This window comes from Eumetopias jubatus, unplaced genomic scaffold, assembly GCF_037043125.1.
Source record: "Eumetopias jubatus isolate StellerSeaLion01/CBP00866 unplaced genomic scaffold, mEumJub1_p1.0 scaffold_6, whole genome shotgun sequence".
NCBI classification, from domain to species: Eukaryota; Metazoa; Chordata; class Mammalia; order Carnivora; family Otariidae; genus Eumetopias; species Eumetopias jubatus.
In genome coordinates, this window is record NW_028274812.1 from 147,167,391 (window position 1) to 147,193,669 (window position 26,279).

General features: G+C 39.9%; 1 protein-coding gene across 1 annotated transcript; it reads right to left on the reverse strand.

Moving 5' to 3' along the window:
* Positions 1-7,408: 7,408 nt before the first annotated feature.
* Positions 7,409-8,449, reverse strand: LOC148164208 (olfactory receptor 2B8-like). Its single transcript, XM_088024208.1, has one exon. The coding sequence runs from the start codon at positions 8,426-8,428 to the stop codon at positions 7,490-7,492; it is 939 nt and encodes a 312-aa protein (XP_087880334.1). The 5' UTR covers positions 8,429-8,449; the 3' UTR covers positions 7,409-7,489.
* Positions 8,450-26,279: the final 17,830 nt, after the last annotated feature.

The following is a 26,279-nucleotide window of genomic DNA, read 5'->3' on the forward strand; positions in this document are numbered from 1 at the left end:
GAAATCATCTTTGTTTGGAAATGATATGATCTTATATAGAGAAAATCTTAGACACCACCAACACACTGTTAGAACTCACCAATAAGTTTAGTAAAGTTGCAGAATAGAAACTCAACATACAGAAATGAGTTGCCTCTCTATACAATAACAACAAAATATGAGAAAAGATTTTTTTTCATCCCATTCACTATAGCATCAAAAACAATAAAACACAGGAATGAGTTGATCCAAGGAAGCAAAGGATCCATACACTTCAAACTACAAGATTTTAATGAAAGAATCAAAGAAGAATTGAGATATCCTGTATTCATGACTTGAAAGAATTAATACTGCTAAAACGTCCACACTACTCAAAACCATCTATAGATTCAATGAAATCCCTAACAAAATTTAAGTGGTATTTTTCACAGAGAAAAAACAATCCTAAAATCTGTATGGAGCCACAAAAGTCCCCAATTGTCAAAGCCATCCTGACAGAGAAGAACAAAGCAGGAGGCATCCCACTTCATGATTCAAACTATATTATAAAGCTCTAGTGATCAAGACAGTATGGGACTGGCTGAAGAAAACAGACACATACAACAAAGGAACTGAATGAAGAGCCCAGACATAAACCCAACAAACATAGAAACAACTAATATTTGACAAAGAAGTCAAGATATTCATGGAGAAACATAGTCTCTTTAATGAATGGTCCTGAGAAAACTGGGTAAGTACATGCAGAGAAATGAAATTGGAGGGCGCCTGGGTGGCTCAGTTGGTTGAGCGACTGCCTTCAGCTCAGATCATGATCCTGGAGTCCCGGGATCAAGTCCCAGGATCAAGTCCCAGGATCGAGTCCTGCATCAGGCTCCCCGCTCAGCAGGAGTCTGCTTCTCCCTCTGACCCTCCCCCCCCCCGCTCTCTCTCACTCTCTCTCTCTCAAATAAATAAATAAAATCTTAAAAAAGAAAAGAAATTAAATTGGAGCTTTATATTCTATACCTCACAAAAATTAACTTGAAATGGATTGAGATGCAAATGTTAGACCTGAAATTGTAAAACTCCTGGAAGACAACATACAGGGAAAGATTCGTGATATTGGACATGTTCACATTTATCAAATGAGGGTGCTCTAGCATTATCCTATCTACAAACTAGCCCACTCTTTGTGATCCAGTTTCAACCATAAGCCTGAATATGACACCAAAAGCACTAGCAACAAAAGCAAAGCATTAATAGGTGAAAGTACATCAATCCAAAAACCTTCTGCACAGCAAAAGAAACCATCAACACAATGAAAAGTCAACCTATGGAATGGGAGAAAATACTTACACATCTTCTACCTGATAAGGGGTTAATATCCCAAGTATATAAGGAACTCATGCGAGTCAGTGGCACAAAACCAACAATTCCACTTTTTTAAAAGGACAGGAGAACTGAACAGACATTTCTCCAAAGAAGACATACAAATGACCAAGAGATACATGAAAGGTATTCAACATCACTAATTGTCAGGAAGATGCAAACCAAAACCACAATCAGATAGCACTCACACCTGTTAGAATGGCTATCATCAAAAAGACAAAAGATAACAAGACAAATACTGTGTGATCTCATATAACCGTGGGATCCAGAAAAGCTGAACCTGTAGATACAGAGAGTAGAAATGTGGTTACCAGGGACTGAGGAGGAAGAGACGTGGGAGAGTTGGGCAAAGGGTACCAACTACCAGTTATAACATGAATAAGTCCTGAAGCTAATGTACAGCATGGTCCATGGTACATGTAGTTAATATGATTGTATTACAGACTTGAAAGTTGCTAAGAGAATAGATCTTACATGTTCTCACCACAGAGAAGATAGGGTAATTATGTGATGAGATGGAGGTGTTAGCTAACACTGTGGTGGTAACAATTTTGTTATATATAGATATTCACATTCTCTACTCCTAAAACTTGCTCAATGTTACAAGTCAATTCTATCTTAGTATATCTGGGGAAAAAATAAATAAACACAAGAGATATCATTCCATTTTTTCATCCCATTTCTTATTCCTTTCCTAAAGTCAGATTTTTCTGGCTCTTTAATACAAAAATCCCTCTACAGGGGTGCCTTGGTGCTGCAGTTGGTTAAGTGTCAGACTCCTGGTTTTGGTTCAGGTGGTGTTCTCAGGGTACTGTGATCAAGCCCCTAGTAGAGCCCTGCTCTCAAGGAAGAGTCTGCTTAAGTTTCTCTCTCCCTCCTTCTCTGCCCCTCACCCCTAAAATAAATAAATAAATAAATAAATAAATAAATAAATAAATAAATTTTTAAAAATCTCTCTACAAAGTTAATAAATGACAATATTCTAGAATTATCCTATGTAAAAACACAGCCCACCATTTCTGATCCAATTTTAAATCCAGAGAATGAAGGAATGCCATTTCTAAACTTTTTAATCTGTGTCTGTCTATTATGACAGCAAAATGAGTATAGTTTGTTCTATTCTGCTCTTTAGTGGTGTGAGATTTTATCAATAGCAGATACCCCACCACCTCCTGGTAAGTGGTTTTTTCTTTGCAATGTGACCTGAAGGAATAAACTGTTACCACACACACTTGGGTATATTTGTACACATTTCAGAACACATTGGAAATACATCATTTATTATCCTGTCACTTCAAAGTAATACAAGCCAAAGAAAACATATTTTCTTCTATTATTCATCTTCACAAAAGGGTTAAGAGATTAACCTACAAGAAATTGCAGGTGGAGTACATTTATTTGTGCACGTGCATATCTGTGTGTGTGTGTGTGTGTGTAATAATATACTAATATATATGTTACTTCAATCTAAATGCAAGCCAAAATGTAACATGTTGTGGTGGAATTTGAGGAGAAACATTCTTTGGGAAGTATAGGATGCTTTTTCCAAGAAAGGCAATGAATCAAAGGAGAGGATGGTTTCATGCTTAAAACAACACATTGTAGCCAAGATATTTCCTTTAAATACAAAAAAAACAGAGTTCTCATTTCCATAAATTAATAAAGAAGCTTTCCCAAAAGAATCTTGCAAAACTATTTCAATGTTTCCAAATGCTTGAAATGGGGACTTAAAAATACATGGAAAGCACTGCTTATGACCTGCTACCACAGAATCAGTGGGAGCTCCCGAGAAGGCTTTGACAATTGATCATGACATCCCATTGATCATGAGGATCCCAAATAACCCAACCCTTAAAAATGTCTAGGATGCAGGACACTTGGGTGGCTCAGTCAGATAAGCATCTGCCTACAGCTCAGGTCATGATTCTGGGGTCCTGGGATTGAGTCCCGCATCTGGCTCCTTGCTCCACTGGGAGCCTGCTTCTCCCTCTGCCGCTCACCCTGCTTGTGCTCTCTCTCCCTCTCTCTGACAAATAAATAAAATCTTTAAGAACAAAAATGTCCAGGATGCTTCACTGAGACTAAAGTCAACAGCAAGAACAAAACCTCATTCTCAAAAGAGCTTAAAACTGTCCTCAAAAATGGTTGCCTAATCAGAAGAACTTACACTTATTAAAGACCGCATAGATCTCAACCAGTTCACAATGGTTAAAAAAAATCCACCAAAAGTGTAAATCAATGGAATTAAATTTTTATAAAGGAGCAAGTGTACAGCAAGTGTAGAGGCCCAGGGCAGATCTCCAAATGGAACTCAAGGGCATATTGCTTGTTCTGAATGGAAGCTACTTGAGAAACAGCAGGTGCAAGGACATCACACCCTCCTCTGTCCCCCTGAAAGCAGGAAATAAATTCCCCCATGAAAGGCACCCGACCATGACTACGAATTAAAGACATCGTTATCACCACAGGTAGGGACCTGAAAGTTGACAGCACTATAGAAACAAACCTTGCTATTTTTTTATGAATCTACCACCTCAGCCCAAATTCCAATTAGAATGCCTTCCTAACTAAAGTTTCCAAACACCTGTTTTCTTTATCCTGACAATTCCTCACACATTTCTTGTTTCTGAATAAATGTATAAAAACTGCCTGGCTTGGTCATTTCTTTGGGTCTCAATTTCATTATTGGGCCTCCATGTGCAGGTAATAAACCTTCACGGTTTTTCTTCTGTTACTCTGCTCTTATCCATTTAACTCCAAAACAGCTGGAAGAACTCTGGGGGAAAGAAGGAAATGTGTCCCTCCCCAGAGCAAGTGTCCAGTCCCTAAGGCCACCTCAGGGACCCCATCCCCTGACCGCTCTGATCAGCAGTCATTCATCCTCTCATTTCTGCATTTACACAGAGCCCATCTTCCCAGTAAACCACATTTTCATACACAGTGGTTCCCAGACTCTGCAGGACCAGGTCTGAAATGCGCTACAATACCACAATGATGAAAGAAGCTCTCACCTGTATTACAAAACAAGCATCCGAAAAGAAGTCACCTGCAAAGGAAAGCGTTCACAGGAATCTATAACCTGTTCCTCTCTCCTCGGTGAGCCTGGTCAGAGCAGAAATCTGGCAAACAGTAACCACGAAATGCACAGACTATGGGTACATGAGGGTCTTACGGGGCTGTACTCTGATTACTGACCTAGTAGTGATTTCAGCACCATGCAGAGGGTCCGGTCAGAACCTACACTCTACACACTGCAGATATGCCACCAAATGACAGTCCAAAAGCCAAACAGGGCTATGAAGGCAGGGACACGTAATGTGAGAATCCTGAAGCCTCTCTGTGCTGACTTGTACCACACTGGTTCTGCCTCACATTTGAGAAACAAACTGCTTTCCATTGCAGTGAGGGGGTCTCCGAAGCTGTCTGATGGGTCTGGGGCCTCCTGCATGTACTCTTGCTATTTTGTATCCTTTGTTAATTGGTGATATATCATCCGCTGGTTAAAAATTGTGTTTCATGTGAGTCCGACTGACATTTTGGGTCTCTGCAATCACCCATTACCTGAGCTGATGGTGTGCACCCTGTGTTCCTCAGAAAGCAAAAGAGCTGGAAGAATCCATGAATTGCTCTAAAGTATCATGATCATCCTGACCTCCAGGTGCTAAAGACGGATGGAATAAAATGATTTAGCCAAGCCTTGGGTACAATCCCACAGCCATGCCACAGTTATTGGTGAAAATTCAAAAGGAAACAGTCCAAATAATATTGGTGACAATTTACACAACCCTGGAGTCTGTTACAGCCAAAGCATGGAGAGTGTGCAGAGGCAGATTCCTGACATTAGAAAAATGTTACAGAATGATACTGAACTTGTGTTTGGACTTTCAAATAATTTCTTTTTTATTTTAGCATGGATCCCAGAGAACTTTGTTCTCTATAATTTATTCCCATGTAACAGAAACATGCAAATGCCATTCAAACATTCTCTTAAGGAAAATAAATATTTCACCCCAAGGCTCAGTGTGACCTTAAGAGCAGAGAAGTAGATGCTCACCCAGAACAATAGGCTGTGTAGCTTCATGAGAACTGAGGGTTTTTGCAGTAAAGAGAGTTCATTTGAGGGATTTTAAAGAGACCATTTAGATATAACTGTCAGGATGTGGTTGAAACATAATGGAGAGTGGGAAATTTGTCACCATCAGGGATAAACAGTATTACAAAACTGTTTTTCTACTGGCATACATGAAGCATTACTATGGTGTCAAGATATATCCCAGGTGTTGATTTCAAGTGGGAATACTGTGATCTTGTTAGAGATACAGAGAGAACCTGACCGTGTGCATAATCTCCCCTGGCTGTCATTTCCAGCCTCCAAATGCTGTCTCTGTACCAAGATCACTTGGCATGAGCATGACCAGTTCAGGGGGTTCAAGACCCTGGAGGATGCTGGTCAGCTGTCAGAATAGGGAACAGTACACTTTTAATGCATACGTGTCCAGTCCAAGACACAAACACATTACCTGCACTGGGCTATGTGCAGATTTCAGAACTGCACGACAGTTATTTTATGAGATGGCTATTTATAAAGCTTAGACTCATGGAGATGTTTAATAGTTAATATACATTTTATTTTTTCTTTAAATTTTCTCCTGGTGAATCTGAGTAAGCTCCATGGAATGTGGAATTTCCTGGGAAAGAGAGGTCATTTCTCTTATTTTTAAATATCCTGGCATTCAAATTGTATGGGGCCTTTGGTAGATGTGAGATACAAAGCATTCATCAGTTGATGCCTGGATCAAAGAATTTATAAAATAGTATGAAGAGAGGATCTAAATGTTTTGCCTTTTGAAACTTTTGCTGCATTACTGTAGGTAAAACATGTAGAATATTAAATAGGAATTGAGTTATGTACTGTTCAGATATGATAATGTCCTAAAAGTCATTTTTTTAAAGAGTTTATTTATTTATTTGCCAGAGAGAGAGAGAGAGACAGTATAAGCAGGGGGAGTGGAAGGCAGAGGGAGAAGCAGGCTTCCCGCTAAGCAAGGAGTCCGATGTGGGACTCGATCCCAGGACCCTGAGATCATGACCTGAGCTGAAGGCAGACGCTTAACCATCTGAGCCACCCAGGTGCCCCCTAAAAGTCATTTTTAATGAATGGGGTGTCTCACAAGCTACATAACCAACTTGCAGACCTCACATTGGTGCTTCTCTGACTAAAGCACAAAATTACACGTAAGCACTGCCTGGTGTATTACCAGCTGATGCTCCCAGTGTACTGGCAGCAAGACACCACGTCCTGCCCCCAGGTGAAACAAACGCTACATAAAAACATGTCACATTGGTGACATCACACTAGGCCTGATATCTGAATGGCTTTATCAGAATTAGGTTACCAAGTTACTCTTTGATCTAAAAATTTGTTTTTCCCACAGACGGCCACCTAATTCTGTGAAAAAGCTGTGATATACTCAACTTAAGGACCTTGTAATAGAGCCATGATCAAAATACAAAAATAAGTGACATTCCTCCAGCAATTGCTATAAAATGCTAAAATGTTAATATTTCTTACAGTGCATTAGTAGTTCATATTCTTATTTTGCCTATGCCTTTATATTATGTGCATAAATGCCTTTTTGCACTTAGAAATGGAACAGTATCCCAAATGAGAGTAAAATAAGAAAAACCTGTGGAGCTCTCTAAAATACTAATGTGATGCAGATGCTCAGGGAGCATGGTTGGTGCAGTTGGTTAAGTGTCCGACACTTGATTTTGACTCAGGTCATGATCTCAGGGTTGTGGGATCCATCCCAGCATCAGGTTCTGTGCTCAGGGTACAGTCTGCTTGAGATTCTTTCTCCCTCTCCCTCTACCCCTCCTGCACATGCTCTCTCTCTCTCTCAAATTAAATAATAAATCCTTAAATATATATATGCATATGATCTAGGAACACAAAATCAGCCTCTCTGGAGGCTGCATGAATCCATGAACTTAGACTTTGAACACTCACTTGCATAAAAGAATGATGTAAGTAAATTCACTTGAGACTTATCAGGGGAAATTTTGGATGACCCAGGTAGGTCACAAACATCTTAATCACTCTGGCTTTCAACATCTTGCATCAAAGGGTCTTCCCTCCCAGTCATCTAGAGTCATGGCCTCTCCAAAGCACCTTCTTCATTGCTCCCGTCACATCCTTGTTCCTCAGTGTATATATGACGGGGTTGACCATGGGGGTGACGATGGTGTAGAACAGAGAAATGAACTTGCCCTGATCCTGGGAGTAGTTGTTGCTGGGCTGGAGGTAAGCGTAGATGGCCGTGCCATAGAACAGGGAGACCACTGTGATGTGGGACCCACATGTCCCAAACGCTTTCCTCTGCCCTGCAGATGACTTTATTCTTAAGACTGTCCTGACAATCCAACCATAGGAGACTGTGATTAATGCCACAGGTATGAGGAGAATGATCACACCAACAAAGAAGAGCACAGACTCATTCACAGTGGTGTCAACACAGGCAAGCTTGAGCAGTGGGGGGATCTCACAAAAGAAGTGGTCTATTTTATTTCTCCCACAAAATGGTAAAAGGAATGTGAGCACTGTGTCCATTGAGGAGTTGGCAAAACCAATGAACCATGATGCAGAAGCCATGAGGGCACAGAGACGGGGGTGCATGATCACTGTGTACTGCAGGGGCTTGCAGATGGCTGCATAGCGGTCCAATGCCATGACCCCTAAGAGAATGCATTCTGTGCCTCCCAACCCTAGAGCAACAAACAGCTGAGCCACACAGCCACCAAAGGAGATAGACTTGTCTGCTCCCCTGAGATGCACCAGGAGCTGCGGGACAGTGCTGGTCGTGTAACACAGGTCCAGAAAGCTTAGGTTGGAGAGGAAAAAGTACATGGGAGTCTGAAGATGTGGGTCCAGGTGGGACAAGGCAATGATGGCGGTGTTTCCCAGCAGAGTGAACAGATAGAAGACCAGAAGAACCACAAAGAGGATTAGCTCCAGTTGAGGCCGGTCAGAGAAACCCAGCAGGATAAACCCAGTGAAAGAACTGCCATTTTTCTGTTCCATCCTCTGTTAGCATATGTTTCCTGTCAGGACCAAGCATTTAGCAATTTTTAAAAGAAATCTTCAAAAAAGAAGTTACGGGGGGGGTTGGATCTATCATGTTATAAGACACGGCCATGGGATATTATAAGTAACTATTTCAATAAATAATTGAAATTGAAATAGCTTATACCAATTTAGTTCCACATTATCATGAAAAGTAAATCATTAATATGCAACATAAGAAAAATGAAATAATGGACCTTGTGTTGGCATCAGTCATAGGTATGAAAGGTCTTTCAGTCTGAGTTTAAAGAGACTTAAAGTGCTATAAGTATGTACATACATTGTAGAGAGAATGGGGGTGAGGGAAAAAGAGGGAGAGCAGTCAGGAAGGATCAGACAGAGATGCAGACCGAGGGAGAGACGTTATTGTAAATGTGTATCTCATGACTGTACTCAACTGGATTTGTACACACCTCACAGGCAATAGAATATAATACAAAATAAACTCAAAAATGCATTCAGATATGGGAATTTAAGACCTACTTATACAAATAATTCAATTACATTCAAAAATATCACTAGTAGTTCTGCATATAAACATTGTGTCAGAATTACCTCTCTGAGACACTATATTCATGAAAGCTACACATTTGGAATTTCTGTTTCTTTATAGTAGCAAAACAACTACACACTCAGAGAGAACCTGAAAACACCACCATTCAATTACAGTGCTTAACTTTGCCTAAAGATGCTTAAAATTACCATATCAATTTATCAGGAACTCTGAAAATGCCTTGACGTTGCATAGTCAGGTGGAATCAGAACCCTAAAATTCAGTGGCCACAGCTTTCATTTTCCTTCTGCACATTTCTGTTTCACACATTACCAACCAGAGCACACGAAATTCCTGAAAAAGGTAGGAGTACTCACCATTAACATTCTGATCAGAATAAACATTTTAAAAAGTTACCCAAATGTGTAATCTATGTACAAAGTGTAATGCTTTACATGACTCCCTATGATAAAATAATTAAATAAATAAATACATAGAGATAAAAACAGATTTATTATCAAAGCAATGACAGGTAAAAGCATTAGAGTGGAAACCTTTAAGTAGTACACAGGAAGTCATAAAAAAGGATATTTTGGTATTATATAAAATCTCAGACATCCATCAACATTAGGTTAATTATTACCTTCTGGAAGCTATCTTGCAGCGGAGTTAATGATGCTGAACCAGACACGTTGCCAGCTCTCAGGTGGGTCTGATGACCCTATTCGTCCAGCTGCTTGGTACTGAAGAAGCATCCTTAAAAACCAACCAAAGAGGCATCAGAAAATGAGTATTTCAGTTCTATCATGTTCAAATGGTTAGGCATACAGTACGTTTTTAGTTCTTCTAAGACTAAATATCTGAACCAGGTTTCAGGGTAGACCCACTGGTGTGTGAAAGAAATGGGTACAAAACTGGCATAATATAAATACTTATGAAATCAGAATAGAGGATATAGGATTTCACACTATTTTATACTTCCTTGGATTTCCTGTGGAGATGCATTCAGTGATAGCCACAAAAAAAATTCTATGCACAAAAAATTTCTTAATGGAATTAATTATAAAGGTATCTGAGATGGTGTAAGTGTGCAACAACAGGGAATGTGCCCAGACTCACACCTGCTCAGAAGAGCGAATAAAAACAAACCACGGGTCAGTCTCATGTGCACACACACAAATATAGATAAAGTATCTGAAATAAATTGCTGGTGTTTTAAAGGTGTCTAATAAGGGAATTACTCACCAAAGTAAGGAGGACAAAAGTGAAATGCTAACTCATCCAAGGAGAACACCAATATCATATTGTACCATCGGAATAAATAATGATATATTTTAATATCCTATCAGTAAGGACTAAGAAGGCAGGTAAGAGAAGATAAAACTTTGGTGAGCTGAACTGTACAAATAATTTCCTTCTTTGTATGTGTATGTGCATATACATACATATAAAGAATGCTGAATGGCTTCTATCGGACAGGCATAAAAATGAATATGATTTTAAGGGGAAAAATTAAATATCAGGCAAAGGAGATGCCACTAAAGGAGAAAAAAGAATGTGATTGTCTCTGAATGCTACAATTGCTTCCAATGCCTTCCTGGAGAGTACACTGGGAGGGAACTAGAATACTCTTGTCATAGTCTACCATCTTTTCTTTTTTTGTTTTTCACATTACATTCAGGAAAATTATTATACTTGAGTAACACCGGATATGAGAAAGATCAGGCTGCATAATGCATTCTCCCGATCTCAACAGTATGTTCTGCTGATCTGGGTCACATTCTTCCCTTCCACCTCCTCTACTAAGCATTCATCCCTCTCCCATCTGTGGGCAACACCACAGAACACAATCTTCCCAGATAAAGGATATGTTTAGACTAAGGTTAAATGAGAAATTTCATTTCATCTACTTCTTACCACATTTAAAGACTTGTGTAAGTAGACTAAAAACCATCATCTATATGTACGTAGGTATCAAATGACTGAATGCAATAAGAAAGATTGATTCCTCTTAGACAAACTGTGTAAATAATACGGGCTAGAAATAGTAAACACATCCATCCTAGGTAAGGAGCACGGAATGGTATCTCTAGCAAGTACCATGATATGATATGTTCCAGGAAAATCCAGTTACAAATCCACACATAAATTATTACTATGCATAAAAAACAATAAATACTTGAAAAAGGCACAGGTTATATACTGAGAGAGAAAAATGTTATTAGATAAAATAAAAATAAATAGATTCTACAAAACAAAAACAATGGCATTCTATGTAATAATTGCCATCTAAAAACAATATAGTGGGAAATGACATCTCACAAAAGTACAATTCTATGGTAAAAATGAAGAGAACAGACATCAAATGAAAGAGGTTAAATGTTTACTATAGACACATGGAAGCTGAAGGAGCCATTACCATAAGTGTTCAATGCTGGCATATACGTCTAAAAGTTTAAGTGGAAGAGTCCATATTTCTTGAAAACCAGATACTCAGTAAGCAAACTACACGTTTTAAAGCTCAAAGATCTCAAGAAAATGTCTGCACTGAAGATATTTCAGTTATATAACAGTCACTGATAGAGCTGACATACAAACCCCACCCTATCCAGTTCCCGAATGAATCCTGAAATAGTGCGGGCAGCGCTAGGAATGAATCACTCTTGCTTTAATAATGCGTCTGTCCCCTAGGTCTGAGCTGACCCCAGATACACTAGAACAGGCCCTCCAGGGCAATGCAGGATGAGCTAATGAGGGGGAATGCAGCTATCCTAACACTGGAAATGACAGGTCTAAGGAACATGGACAGTGCTTTCCATCAGGTTCCACGGGAGAAGAGGATCAAGTAAGATTTCCACTGCATGTTTTTGTTCAGGGAATGCTCTCAGGATAAAGGGAGTGAGGGAAGCAAAACAGAGCAGAGAACGATGCTAAGGAAGGATGTGGTCTCAAGTGGAATATGGCATGAGGGAATGGCTGTGAACCTTGCAGCCCATATTCCTAACACGTAGGGAGTGGATTGGATCAGCAGCCCGGTAGAGAGCATCTGAGCAGGGCAACAACGGCGTTCATACAAGAGTCCATTCAGGATCCTGGGCAAGGATAGAAGGATGGAACCTAATGTCCAAGTAGAAATACATTGACACAATATTCACAAAACGGGACTCCACTGTTGTAATCTTCAACAGAGCATTTTTAATAATCCTCACATATTTTAGATATCTTAGTAACTCGTAAGGGAGAAAATGAACATTTACAAACAATAAATACTGGGGCACCAGGGTGGCTCAGGTCATGATCTCAGGGTCTTGGGATTGAGCCCCACATCGAGCCCCACATCGAGCCCCACGTTGGGCTCCGTCCTCCGCAGGAAGCCTGCTTCTCCCTCTCCCACTCCCCCTGCTTTATTCCCTCTCTCACTGTCTCTCTCTGTCAAATAAATAAAATCTTAAAAAAAAAACAATAAATACTGACAATGATTTTTAAGCCTAGAAAACAAATATTGTCTATTTTCACAGACAATAAGAACCAATGGGAAGGCATGGAAGCATATAGCCTCATACTTTTACATATATGCATAATCTCTAATTCTATTACTGAACGGCATATTTTATCACCACTATATATGCATATTTAAAGTATTTTCCACATGTGCATACACGGGTATAATGAATGTACTACAGTAGAATGAAATGTCTGGGAACGACTTGGTGGAGTCTATAATGAACAACTAAATTTAGATCCTATGTTTGGTGACTTTCCACAGTCTTCCTTGAGACAGTGGACCACATATGCAAACCAATACAGCTCTTCTGTTTCAAGAACAATTGCAACTGAAAATAAACTAACTTCAATTCCTAAAGCACCATAGAAACCAAGTGCCATTTCACTCACCTTTGTTCACCCTCTCTGTGGGTTCTAAGCTATTTCCCTACCTCCTTTCCAAGTCACTGCCTACAGACACTACTGGGGATTGGCCCTTGGACATGTAGAATCAGTTGTATGCAGTAAATGCAAAGGCTGACTATACCAGCACTGAGTTATCCATAGATTTTTCCTAAGCAAAAGGACATTTTCTCTGATGACTTCACCTATCTTCATGTGGTACCAGAGTACACTTTGCCTCTAGGAGGTAGGAGATGAAGTCCCTTGCAAACTCTCACTATGCTTTCCCGAATACAATAGCCTGCCTGTATGAGCACAGGAGAGGGTGCTGTGACGCTCAGCTGTGGCTGGGCTGGCACTGAGAACCAAATGTGTTTCCCTGGCTGACGTCTCTGGGGAGCAGATGCCCACACTGCTAATGAGCCCCTGTCACTGAGCGGTCCAGAGATGGCAGTCCTCAGGGAGAATGACGATCAAGGACAAAGCCAGAGGAGGCCTCATCCGTCTCTTTTGTTATTTCATATATTTCAGAAATAACTCCCTAGATCTTCCCAACCACCTTGGTTCTCATCTATTAAAGACCTAAATGTGGGTGCCTGGGTGGCTCAGTTGGTTAAGCGACTGCCTTCGGCTCAGGTCATGATCCTGGAGTCCCAGGATCGAGTCCCGCATCAGGCTCCCTGCTCAGCAGGGAGTCTGCTTCTCCCTCTGACCCTCTTCCCTCTTGTGCTCTCTCTCTCTCTATCTCATTCTCTCTCTCAAATAAATAAATAAAATCTTTAAAAAATAAATAAATAAATAAAGACCTACATGTTTTACAAAATAGTTTAGGCTTTTCTGTCACAACTGTCCAAAACATTTACATATAAATATATAAATAAGAGTCCATTCAGTTCCTTAATTTTAAATGTAAATATGTGAGGTCATGATCTCAGGGTGTGGAATGAGCCCAGCTTAGGCATAGAGTTCTCCACCCAGCAGGGAGTCTGCTTCCCTCTCTGTCTCCTTCGCCTCGCCCCACTCATGCACACTCTTTCTCTCTCTAAAATAAATAATCTTTAAAAATAAATAAATAAACGTAAATATGTGAATTCTTTTTTCACTTACTCTCCATAACCACTGTACACAGGATCACAGAGCTAATAATGAGGCACAGTCTAATCTTTAAGCTGAATATAAAGGAGGGCAACCAAATTCTACCAAACTTCTCATGAGGTTATTGGGGGAAAAAATGATTTTTTTTTACTTAAATTTGATTAATTATCATATAATGTATTATTTGTTTCAGGGGTACAGGTCTGTGATTCATCAGTTTGTTTTTTAAGATTTTGTTTATTTGACAGAGAGAGCAAGAGAGCACAAGCAGATGGAGTAGCAGAGTGAGAGGGATAAGCAGACTCCCCGCTGAGCAGGGAGCCCAAAGCCGGGCCCCATCCCAGGACCCCGAGATCATGACCTGAGCTGAAGCCATCTGAGCCACCCAGGTGTCCTTGTGATTCATCAGTCTTACACGATGCCCAGTGCTCAGTATAACACATACCCTCCCCAATGTCCATCACCCCGTTACCCCATCCTTCCACTCCACTCCCCTCCAGCAACCCTCAGTTTGTTTCACAAGATTAAGAGTCTTCTGTGCTTTGTCTCCCTCTTTGGTTTTGATTTGTTTCATTTTTTCCTCTCTTCTCTATGATCCTCTGCCTTGTTTCTTAAATTCCACACATCAGGGAGATCATAGGATAATTGCCTTTCTCTGACAGACTTATTTCACTTAACATAATACACTCTAGTTCAATCCATGTCATTGCAAATGGCAAGATATCATTTTTTGTTGGCTGCATAATATTACATTGTACATATATGCCACCTCTTCTTTATCCATTCATCTGTCACTGGACATCTGGGCTCTTTCCATAGTTTGGCTATTGTGGACATTGCTGCTATGAACATTGGGTGCAGGTGCCCCTCTGGATCACTATATTTGTATCTTTGGGGTAAATTACCCAGTAGTGCAATTGCTGGGTCATAAGGTAGCTCAATTTTCAACGTTTTGAGGAACCTCCATACTGTTTCCCAGAGTGGCTGTACCAGCTTGCATTCCCACCAATAGTATAGGAGGGTTCCCCTTTCTCCATATCCTCACCAACATTTGTTATTTCCTGTCTTGTTAATTGTAGCCATTGTAACTGGCATGAGATGGTATCACATTGTGGTTTTGATTCATATTTCCCTGACACAAGATGTGATGTTGAAAACTTTTTCATGTGTCTGTTGGCAATTTGAATGTCTTCCTTGGAGAAATGTTTGTTCATGTCTTCTGCCCATTTCTTGGTTGGATTATTTGTTCTTTGGGTGTTGAGTTTGATAAGTTCTTTATAGATTTTAGAGACTAACCCTTTATCTGATATGTCATTTGCAAATACCTTCTCCCATTCTCTCCATTGTCTTTTGGTTTTGTCGACTGTTTCCTTTGCTGTGCAAAAGCTTTTCATCTTGATGCAGTTCCAATAGTTCATTTTTGCTTTTGCTTCCCTTGCCTTTGGAGACATTTCTAGCAAGGAGTTGCTGCTGCCGAGCTCACAGAGTTGTTGCTTGTGTTCTCTTCTACGATTTTGATGGATTCCTGTCTCACATTGGGGTTTTTCACTCAATTTGAGTTTATCCTTGTGTATGGTATAAGAGAATGGTTCAGTTTCATTCTTCTGCATGTGGCTGTCCAATTTTCCCAACACAATTTGTTGAAGAGACTGTCTTTTTTCCATTGGATATTCCTTCCTGCTTTGTGAAAGATTAGTTGACCATAGAGTTAAGGGTCCATTTCTGGGCTCTGTATTCTGTTCCATTGATATAAGTGTCTGTTTCTGTGCCAGTACCATACTGTCTTTATGATTACAGCTTTGTAATAGAGCTGGAAGTCCAGAATTGTATGCCACCAGCTTTCGTTTTCGTTTTCAACATTCCTTTGGTTATTCAGGGTCTTTTCTGGTTCCATACAAATTTTAGGATTATTTGTTCCAGTTCTATGAAAAATATTGATAGTATTTTGAAAGGGATTGCATTGAATGGGTAGATTGCTCTAGGTAGCATAGACATTTTAATATTTATTCTTCCAATCCATGAGCATGGAACGTTTTTCCATCTCTTTGTGTCTTCTTCAATTTCTTTCATGAGTGTTCTATAGTTTTTAAGTACCGATCCTTTACCTATTTGGTTAGGTATTCCTAGGCATCTTTTGGTTTTGGGTGCAATAGTAAATGGCAGTAACACCGTCATCTCTCTTTCTTCTCTCTCACTGATGGTATAGAAATGCAACTGATTTCTGTGCACTGATTTCGTATCCTGTCAATTTACTGAATTCCTATATGAGTTCTAGCAATTTTGGGGCAGAGTCTTTTGGGTTATCCATACACAGTATCATGTAATCTGCAAAGAATGAGAGTTTGACTTCTTTGCTGAATCCGATGCCTTTTATTTCTTTTCTTTTCTCTCTCTCTCTCTTTTTTTATCTGATTGTTGAGGCTAGGACTTCTAGTAATATGTTAAACAGCTGTGGTGATAGTGGACATCCCTCCTGTATTCCCGACCTTAGGAGAACAGCTCTCAGGTTTCCCCATCGAGAATGATACTCACTATGAGTTTTTATAGATGACTTTTATGATATTGAGATATGTTCCCTCTATCCCTCCACTGTAAAGAGTTTTAATCAAGAAAGGATGCTTCACTTTGTCAAATGCTTCTTCTGCATCTATTGAGAGGATCATATGGCTCTTGTCCTTTCTTTTATTTATGTAGTGTATCACTTTGAATGATTTGTGTGTGCTGAACCAACCTTGCAGCCCAGGAATAAATCTCAGTTGGTTGTGGTGAATAATCCTTTTAATGTACTGTTGGATCCTATTGACTAGTATTTTGGTGAGAATTTTGGCATCCATGTTCATCAGGGACATTGGTCTGTAATTCTCCTTTTTGATGGGGTCTTTTTCTGGTTTTGGAATCAAGGTAATGCTGGCCTCATAATAAAAGTTTGGAAGTTTCCCCTCCATTTCTATTTTTCAAAACAGCTTCAGAAGAATAGGTATTAATTCTTCTTTAAATGTTTGGTAGAATTCCCCTGGAAAGCCATCTGGCTGTGGACTTTGGTTTTTTGTGAGGTTTTTTATTACTCCTTCAATTTCCTTGCTGGTTGCGGGTGTGTTCAGGTTTTCTATTTCTTCCTGGTTCAGTTTTGGTAGTTGATAAATCTCTAGGAATGCATCCATTTCTTCCAGATTGCCTAATTTGTTGGCATATAGATGCTCATAATATGTTCTTATAATTGTTTTAGTTTCTACATTGTTAGTTGTGATCTCTCCTCTTTCATTCATGATTTTATTTATTTGGGTCCTTTCTCTTTTCTTCTGGATAAGTCTGGCCAGGGGTTTATCAGTCTTATTCATTCATTCAAAGAACCAGCTCCTACTTTCGTTGATCTGTTCTACCATTCTTTTGGGTTCTATTTCATTGATTTCTGCCCTATTCTTTATTATTTCTCTTCTCCTCCTGTGTTTAGGCTTTATTTGCTGTTCTTTCTCCAGCTCCTTTAGCTGTAGGGATAGGTTGTGTCTTTGAGAACTTTCTTGTTTCTTGAGAAAGGCTTGTATTGCTATACACTTCCCTCTTAGGCCGCCTTTGCTGAATCCCAAGATTTTGAACAGTTGTGTTTTCATTTTCATTTGTTTCTGTGAATTTTTAAGGTTCCTCTTTAATTTCCTGGTTGACTGATTCATTCTTTAGTAGGACGCTCTTCAGCCTCCAGGTATTTGAGTTCTTTCCAACTTTCCTCTTGTGATTGAGTTCCAGTTTCAAAGCATTGTGGTCTGAAAATATGCAGGGAACAATTCCAGTCTTTTGGTACCGGTTGAGGCCTGATTTGTGACCCAGGATGTGATCTGTTCTAGAGAATGTTCCGTTTGCACTCAAAAAGAATACGTATTCTGTTGCTTTAGAATGGAATGCTGTGAATATGTCTCTGAAGTCCATCTGGTCCAGTGTGTCATTCAAAGTCCTTGTTTCCTTGTTAATCTTCTGCTTAGATAATCTGTCCATTGCAGTGAGTGGGTTGTTAAAGTCCCCCATTATTATTGTATTATTATCGACGTGTTTCTTTGATTTTGTTTTAATTGCCTTATATAATTGGCTGTTCCCCTGGTAGGGGCATAAATATTTACAATTGTTAGAATTTCTTGTTGGATAGACCCTTTAAGTAGGATATAGTGTCCTTCCTCATCTCTTATTACAGTCTTTGGTTTAAAATCTAATTTGTCTGATCTAAGGATTGCCATTCCAGCTTTCTTTTGATGTCCATTAGCATGATAAATGGTTTTCCATCCCCTCACTTTAAATCTGGAGCTGTCTTTGGATCTAAAATGAGTCTCTTGCAGACAGCATGTGGATAGATCCTGCTTTTTTATCCAGTCTGATAGCCTGTGTCTTTTGATTGGAGCATTTAGCCCACTGACAGTAAGAGTAACTATTGAATGTTATGAATTTAGTGCCATTGTATTACCTGTAAAGTCACTGTATCTGTAGATTGTCTCTGTTCCTTTCTGGTCTATGTTACTTTGGGGCTCACTGTTTGCTTAGAGGATCCCCTTTAATACTTCTTCTAGGGCTTGTTTGGTTATCACATTTTCTTTAATTTCTGTTTTTCCTAGAAGCTTTTTATCTCTCCTTCTATTTTGAATGACATTCTAACTGTATATAGTATTCTTGGCTGCATATTTTTCTCATTTAGCACCGTGAGTATATCATGCCAGTCCTTTCTTGTGGGCCAGGTCTCTGTGGATAAGTCTGCTGCCAGTCTAATGTTTCTACCCTTTTAGGTTACAGACCTCTTCTCCTGAGCTCCTTTCAGGATTTTCCCCTTGTCTCTGAGATTTGAAAGTTTCACTATTAGATGTCGAGGTATTGACCTATTTTCTTGATTTTGAGGGGGGTTCTCTGTGCCCCCTGGATTTTGATGCCTGTTTCCTTCCTCAGATTAGAGAAGTTCTCTTCCTTCTCCCTCCCTTTCTTCTTCTTCTGAGATCCCAATTGTTCTAATATTGTTTACTTTCTTATATCACTTATGTCAGATTCTCACCTCGTCATCCAGTAGTTGTTTATCTCTTTCTCTCAACTTGATATTCTCCATCGTTTTGTCTTCTATATCAGGAATTCTCTCTTCAGCCTCATTTGTCCCAGCAGTCAGAGCCTCCTTTTTGATTGCATCTCACTAGTAGCCTTTTTTAATTTGACTTGGTTAGATTTCAGTTCTTTTATTTCTCCAGAAAGGGATTCTCTAGTGTCTTCTATGCTATTTTCAAGCCCAGCTAGTGTCTTTATAATCCTTATTCTGAACTCTAGTTCTGACATCATACTTATGTCCATACTGATTACATCCCTGGCACTCAGTACTGCCTCTTGTTCTCTTTTTTGAGGTGAGTTTTTCCATCTTGTCATTCTGTCCAGAGAAGAAAGATGAACAGGAGAACAAAATACCAAAATGGCAACAACGACCCCTGAGAAATATACACTAAACAAATCAGAAGAGACCCAAAACTGGGAGAGAAAAAAAAGGAAAGAAAGAAAAAAGGGGGAGGGAAGAGTATATAATCAGAGGTGAGAAGAATGAAGACATACACTGGATTCTATGTATATTTTGGTCTGTTTTTTGGACAACTAGATCCCTAAATTTTAAAGAAAGAAAAACATATATGTACAAAAGTGTAATTAAATACAATGAAAGCATAAATTGTAACTGTAAAAATGGAACTTAAAAGACAAGAAAAGACAAAAGAGGGGGAAGAAACCAAAAACAACAACAACAAAGGAAGGGATATAAGCAGACAGGTGAACAGAACAGAGGAATACACTATCTTCTGAGTGTATTTTGGTCATTTTGTTGGAAGAAACTACATCTCAAAATTGTAAAGAAAAAAACCTTATATATACAAAACTAAAATTAAATACATTGAAAGGATAAATATAACTGTAAAGATGAAAATTTTAAAAAGACATTAACAAAACAAAACAAAAGGAAGAAGGAAAAAACAACAACAAAAAAGAGAATATGGTCAGACAGGTGACTAAGAACACAGCCCTACACTAGATTTTGGGTGTATTTTGGTCTGTTCAAAGAAAATATATCCCAAAATTGTAAAGTAAGAAAAACTTATAAACATACACAAATAAGGTTAAATGCAATGAAGGGATAGAAGGTAACTGTAAAAATGAAAATTAAAAAAGATTTTAAAAAAGGAGTTGATAAAATAAGAAATTCATTGAAAAAAGTAAAGGAAAAATTTTTTTTTAATTTCAGTTGAAATTATGGGGTAAATCATGGGGGAAGAGCCATGAATTCTGTGTACTGTTTCCCCTAGTGCTGGAGTTTTGCAGTTCTCATTGATCGGAAAACTTGGTCTTGGCAGGATGTTCTTGCTGATCTTCTGGGAGAGGGGTCTGTTGCATTGATCCTCAAGTGTCTTTGCTCGGAGTGGAATTAAACCACCCTTGCCAGGGAGCCAAGCTAATTAATCTGCTCCAGTGTGCTCTATGTGACTTTTGTTCCCTGAAGGCTTTTCATGCAGCTTTAGAGGATGAGAATGAAAATGGCAGACTCCCAACCTCCAGCCCCAGAGAGGAAAGCTCAGGCCCCCACTCCTCAGTGAGCCCTCAGAGAAAAGCGGTGAGTCACTCCTGTCTCCCTGGTCTCCTGCCGCATTTTGTGCTCACCTGGCCTGTGACTGAGCATTTCTACCTCAGGCACTCGACCCCATCTGGAGTCTCCAAACCCTGCACACTCCTGCAGCACACTCCCGCACCACTCCTCCCAGGGGAGAAAGAAGAGTCTCGCCATTCTGCCATTTGTTGGGCCCCTGTTCAGAGAGCAGTCGCCCACCTGTGCTGAGGTTCACAGTTTATGGCAAACCCGAGCCAAGAGCCAACTCCTGAGCTCACCCATTGCAGCCAGCCTCCCCACACCAATGCCTGTGAACACTGACACACTCAGGCACCACCAGTCTTCCCGTGACCCTGAGGATCCTAACACCACACTGTCCCAGCTAGGGTTCCGCCCCTACTTGTCCACCTGAGCAATGGTCCTCATATGGGAACAGACTCTAAAAGTTCTGGTTTTGTGCTCCACTGCTTTATCACTTGCCAGTAGCCAGCTAACAGAGGTTACCTCCTCTCATGATCTGTCTTTCTGTATTTCACCACGGATTCACTTCTCCACACCTCCCACCTTGCAGAAAGTAGTCGCTTTTCTATTTTTAGAATTGCAGCTATTCTTTTCTTAGATCCCCAGTTGAGTTCCCAGGTGTTCAGAATGATTTGATAGCTATCTAGCTGAATTCCTGGGACCAGACAAAATTATGGTCTCCTACTCCTCTGCCATCTTGGACTCCTTCCCATCAGTTTTCTTTTTGACATCCCACATATGAGTGAGGTCATATGCTATTTGTCTTTCTCTGACTGACTTATTTCACTTAGCATAATATACTCTAGGTTCCATCCATGTCGCTGCAAATGGCAAGATTTCGTCCTCTTTCATGGCTGAGTAATGTTCCATTGCAAATGCATATACCACATCTTCTTTAACCATTCATCAGTTGATGGTCATTTGGGCTCTTTCCATAACTTGGCTATTGTTGATAATACTGATACAAACATCAGGGGGAAGGGACACCTGGGCGGCTCAGTCAGTTGAGTGTCTGCCTTTGGCTCAGGTCATGATCCCAGGATTTGGGATCCAGGCCTGAATCGGGCTCCTTGCTCAGCATGGAGCCTCCTTCTCCCTCTGCCTGTCACTCCCCCTGCTTCTGCTCTCTCTCTCTCTGACAATAAATACATAAACATAAGAGTGCATGTACTCCTTTGAATCAGTATTTTTGTATCCACTGGGTAAATATCCAGCTGTGTAATTGCTGCATCATAGGTTAGTTCTATTCTTAAGTTTTTGAAGAACCTCTATACTGTTTTCCAGAGTAGCTGCACCAGTTCGCATTCTCAGCAGTAGTGGAAAAGAATTCCCCTTTTCCACATCCTCACCAGTATCTGTTGTTTCCTGTATTATTAATTTTAGACATTGTGACAGGTGTGAGGTGATATCTCCTTGTGGTTTTGATTTTGTAATTCCATGATGATGGGTGATGTTGAGCATCTTTCATGTGTCTGTTAGCCATCTGTATGTCTCCTTTGAGAAAAAGTCTATTCCTGTCTCCTTGTTGAAGGGCTTTCACACACATGTTCATCTAACACAAAAGGTAGGACATCGTGCATATGTTCACCTGCATTTCCACCCAGAGTCAGTGGTAACAAACGTGCTCGCTCCCTGTTCAACATACCACACAGTCCCTCACCCTCTCTGCACAAGGCATGACTCTGACCCTTTCACGGAAACGTTCTCCCACTCTGGAGCTGGACGCTCCATTGCTCCTCTGGGGTTCTTGAAGGATGCTCCCAAACTATTTCATCTTGCTGGGAATTTCCTGGAACCTAAACCAACTAGGTAGAGTGATTGTGATGAGGCTATAACTGAGAGCACTAGAAGCCCAAACGTGTGGAAAGAGGCCATAAATCCCTGGCTACATTTCCCTCACCCACACCCTCCCACTCCCAAATACACAACCGTGTACATACACACAAAACACGTGCATTAGGAAGCTTCCAAAATTTGGTTTACTATGTCTTCTTTGAATATTTGACCACTGAACAAATCCCTGCTCAGGCTGCTGAATATACAAGGAAACTTAAAACAGTTGGAGCCAGTTTCTATTTTCATACATTAAAATTCTTTTAAGTTTGGCCATTTGGGGACCAACCCTATAATTCTTGTGTAATTAAGTTCTCTACATTATTAACACCTTAACATTATAAGTTATATAAATTATAAACATAAAGTTTATAAACACAGTGAGGAGATCTTTGCATGCTCAGCACGCTGACTAAAACATTAAGAGCACTTATTATCACTGACTTTTGGTAACCGTTAGTCTCTACCTGCTAAGAGTAGGGCCTTATTGAAAGCAGTTGAAAAATATTTCAAAGTCCCCTGGAAAGAACATAGTGTTGGTTGTCTGGGTTCACATTTTGGCCCCATCATTTAAAATTGTGACATTTCAGGAAAAGAATTTAACCTCCCCATTGAGTATCCTCACCTGTACAGTAACAATAATGTTAACTCTCGGTGCTGTGGGAAATAAGACAGAGAATGTGAAAATTCATAATAAATTAGAAAGCGTGACGTAAATGCAAAGAACTACTAGCAGTTCTGGCTAATGTCACACTTTTTCTGCAGCGCATTTCCGAGTCGCCCTACATTGAGCCATGCTATCCACCACTCTCGGCTTGAAATACCCTTCATGCAGCTTTCATGAAACTATTTAGCCTAAATATACTTACATGGCAGTGACCACTACCATTCTGATTCTTTTAAAACTCTATGTCCTTTACCTTTAATTCTCTTTTTAGACATTTTCCCTTTCAAAAATGATCGTACTTCAACTGAACCACCAAAGTGGGAATTGCCAAAGTGTATCAGGTTCTGAGTCCCTTCCCCAAGTACAATCCTATACTGCCCATTGGCGATCCTGACACATACACTTGAATATTTACAATTAATATGTCTCTCCCATCAAAGGTGACTGTATTCATTTCCTGGGGCTGACATAAAAAGTACCACACACTGAGGACTTAAGACACTTATTCCCTCACGGTTCTGGATGCCAGTCCAAAATCAGGTGCCATCCAGGACACCCTCTCTCGGAAGGTTCTAAAAGAGAATGTGTTCTATTCCTTTCTCTTAGCTTCTGGCGTTGCCAGCAATCCTTGGCATCCTTTGGCTTCTAGATTCATCGTTGTTCCGGTCTTTCCTTCACATGGCGTTCTCCCTGTATTCTGTGTCTGTGTCTCTGTTTTCCCTTCTTATAAGGACACTGGCCATTCTGGATTAAAGCCCGCCTTCATCATGGATGACTTCATCTTCATCTTCATTAGATTACATCTTCAAAGGCTCTCTTTTCAAATAAAGTCACATTCATAGGCACAAGGTGTTAGAATATGAACACAGTTTCGTGGGGGGACAAAATTCACCCAAAACAGAACCTTTTCCTCTTGCCTTCTCTTCTGCAAAGGGATCGGCTGACCTCTCAGTCACCAAGACTGGCATCCTTAATGATGCTGTGGATACCTGGATATATCACCTATAGTCATTCAGCATACGCTACCCTGTCTCAGGCTGCCCTCAAGCTCCATAAGCTGATCCAGATTTAATTGGCAGAATTCATGAGGTACCATATCATGCAATTGAAAATTGCTAAAATAATAGATCTGAAAAGTTCTCCTGAAAAGAAAATAAAGGGAACCCTGTGCAGCAATAGGTGTTAACCACACTTACTGTGGTGATGATTCCACAGTATATACCAGTATCGAATCATTACGTTGTATGCCTAAAACTAACACAATGCTATGTGATTATTGTATCTCAATTTAAAAAAGGAATTTTAACACTAGCAAAAAATATTGCAGCTAATACTATTAAATAGTATTGGCAAATGGTAGTTAAATAGAGACATAGTTTCACTCCCAATCAATGTGGCAGGAAGAGATTGACTACTTAGTCAATTAGCTGTTGATGTCACCTCTCCAGAGGCTTCCTCTTTGGCTATCTTTGGAGAGCCAAACTCTGCATACTTCAACTGAGGTTAATGAGTTACATAGGGCAGGACACTCCTGGGGCCCCTAAAAATAAACATATCCTCAGTCCCTAAAGCATGTACTCTGACTTTGCTGACTTATAAATTATCCCTCAGATATAAAAGTAGTCCTTTGATTCATGGGTAGATTCCATAGAATTCACAGCTTCTAACTTGTGTTTAGCTGCAGACTACACTGTCCACTCTAATTTATCCTTCCTTTTATGTCACCAAACACTGAAATGAGTGGACAATCTTCATGGGTAAACTCTGGGGATGAGACAACTTATTCTAACATTAGTTGTAAAGAGAATTGGTACTACCTTTAACAGACACAGAGTGAGGAGCACTTTTGACTTCCCTTGCCTTTGAGAGTCACCATTTTCAAGGATTATCCTCTCCAAATTAGCATATTTTAAATACATGAATCTGCCTTTATTCTAAGGATTCTTTTCTGTTTCATCCCCTAACACTTTTCTACAATTTCATAACCACACACCACTTGGCAATCACTGAGTGCATTAGCATTCATGGGGACCAGGAGTCATGAGCTTTCATCTGCAGACATTCACTTTGCCATCGATATGCCAATCTCTTAGTTTCAGTTTCATATAACTGTAGTTCCTTCAAAGACCGTCTTGCTTCTTCCAAGAGGTAGCCAGTCAGGCAAGGGAGAACGCCAGTTGCCTACAGAGGCAGTAGATGACCTGCTGCAGCTGCAAGTCAAGGAACCCCCAAACTGCCAGCAAACAAACCTCCAGAAGCTACAAAGGTCCAAAGATGTATTCTCCCTACAACCTTCACAGGCTCTGCCAAGATCTTCATTTTGGACTTCTATCCTCCTGAGCTACAAGACAGTAAGTCTGGTTCTCTTAAGCTACCTAGTTTGTGGCACTCTGTTATGGAAGACTAGGAAAATAATGCCACGTATTGAAATTTATACTAAAATTCCCATATCCATTTAATTCTCCTTTTCTAGTTACAATGAATTTTACATGTGTCTTATCAGAATATATGCTTTCTTGGTTCAGATCACTTGCTGTGCATCACTGAGAAGAATAAAATCATTGAAAATCGTGTTCTCGGCTAAGTTATGAGATATGTTGGTGATCTCTGAGAAATAACAACCTATCTGAAAACCTTCTAAGAGACTTTGGATGGACACCATGATAGACTGGAGAATCTCTTCTCTACCCTTAAAACACAAGGAGAGAGGGAATCACCAAAAGCTAAACCCCAAAAACATATGACAAAACAAATTCTGACTAATTCCCATTGTCTGATTCTGGATATTTTGGATCAGGGACTGATAATGCGGAAGATACAGAAACGAAGAACCATGCTCTCACTAAAGAACATGCAAGGACTGATGGGTGCTTCTTTGAAACTGGACAACGGATCTATTGAAATGCAAACCTACCAGGTTTCCGTAAAGAGCTAAATACATTATGTCTTTTATTTCTTCTTAAAGCTAGTAACATCATCTCCTTTATTTGAAGGAGAGAAGGCCATGCAGGAGGGGTGGGGGAGCAGCCTTTAGAATCTCAAAGCTTATTAGCGGTAGATTTGTACTTACAATCCAAGTATTCTGATTCCCAGTTTATTGCATTTTGAAACCTATTATCCCAAATTAATCTTACCCTTTGGCAACACAGTAACAACAGCCACCAAAACGATCACTGAAAGGATTTAGAAATAAAAGCAAAAGGGAATCGAGAAT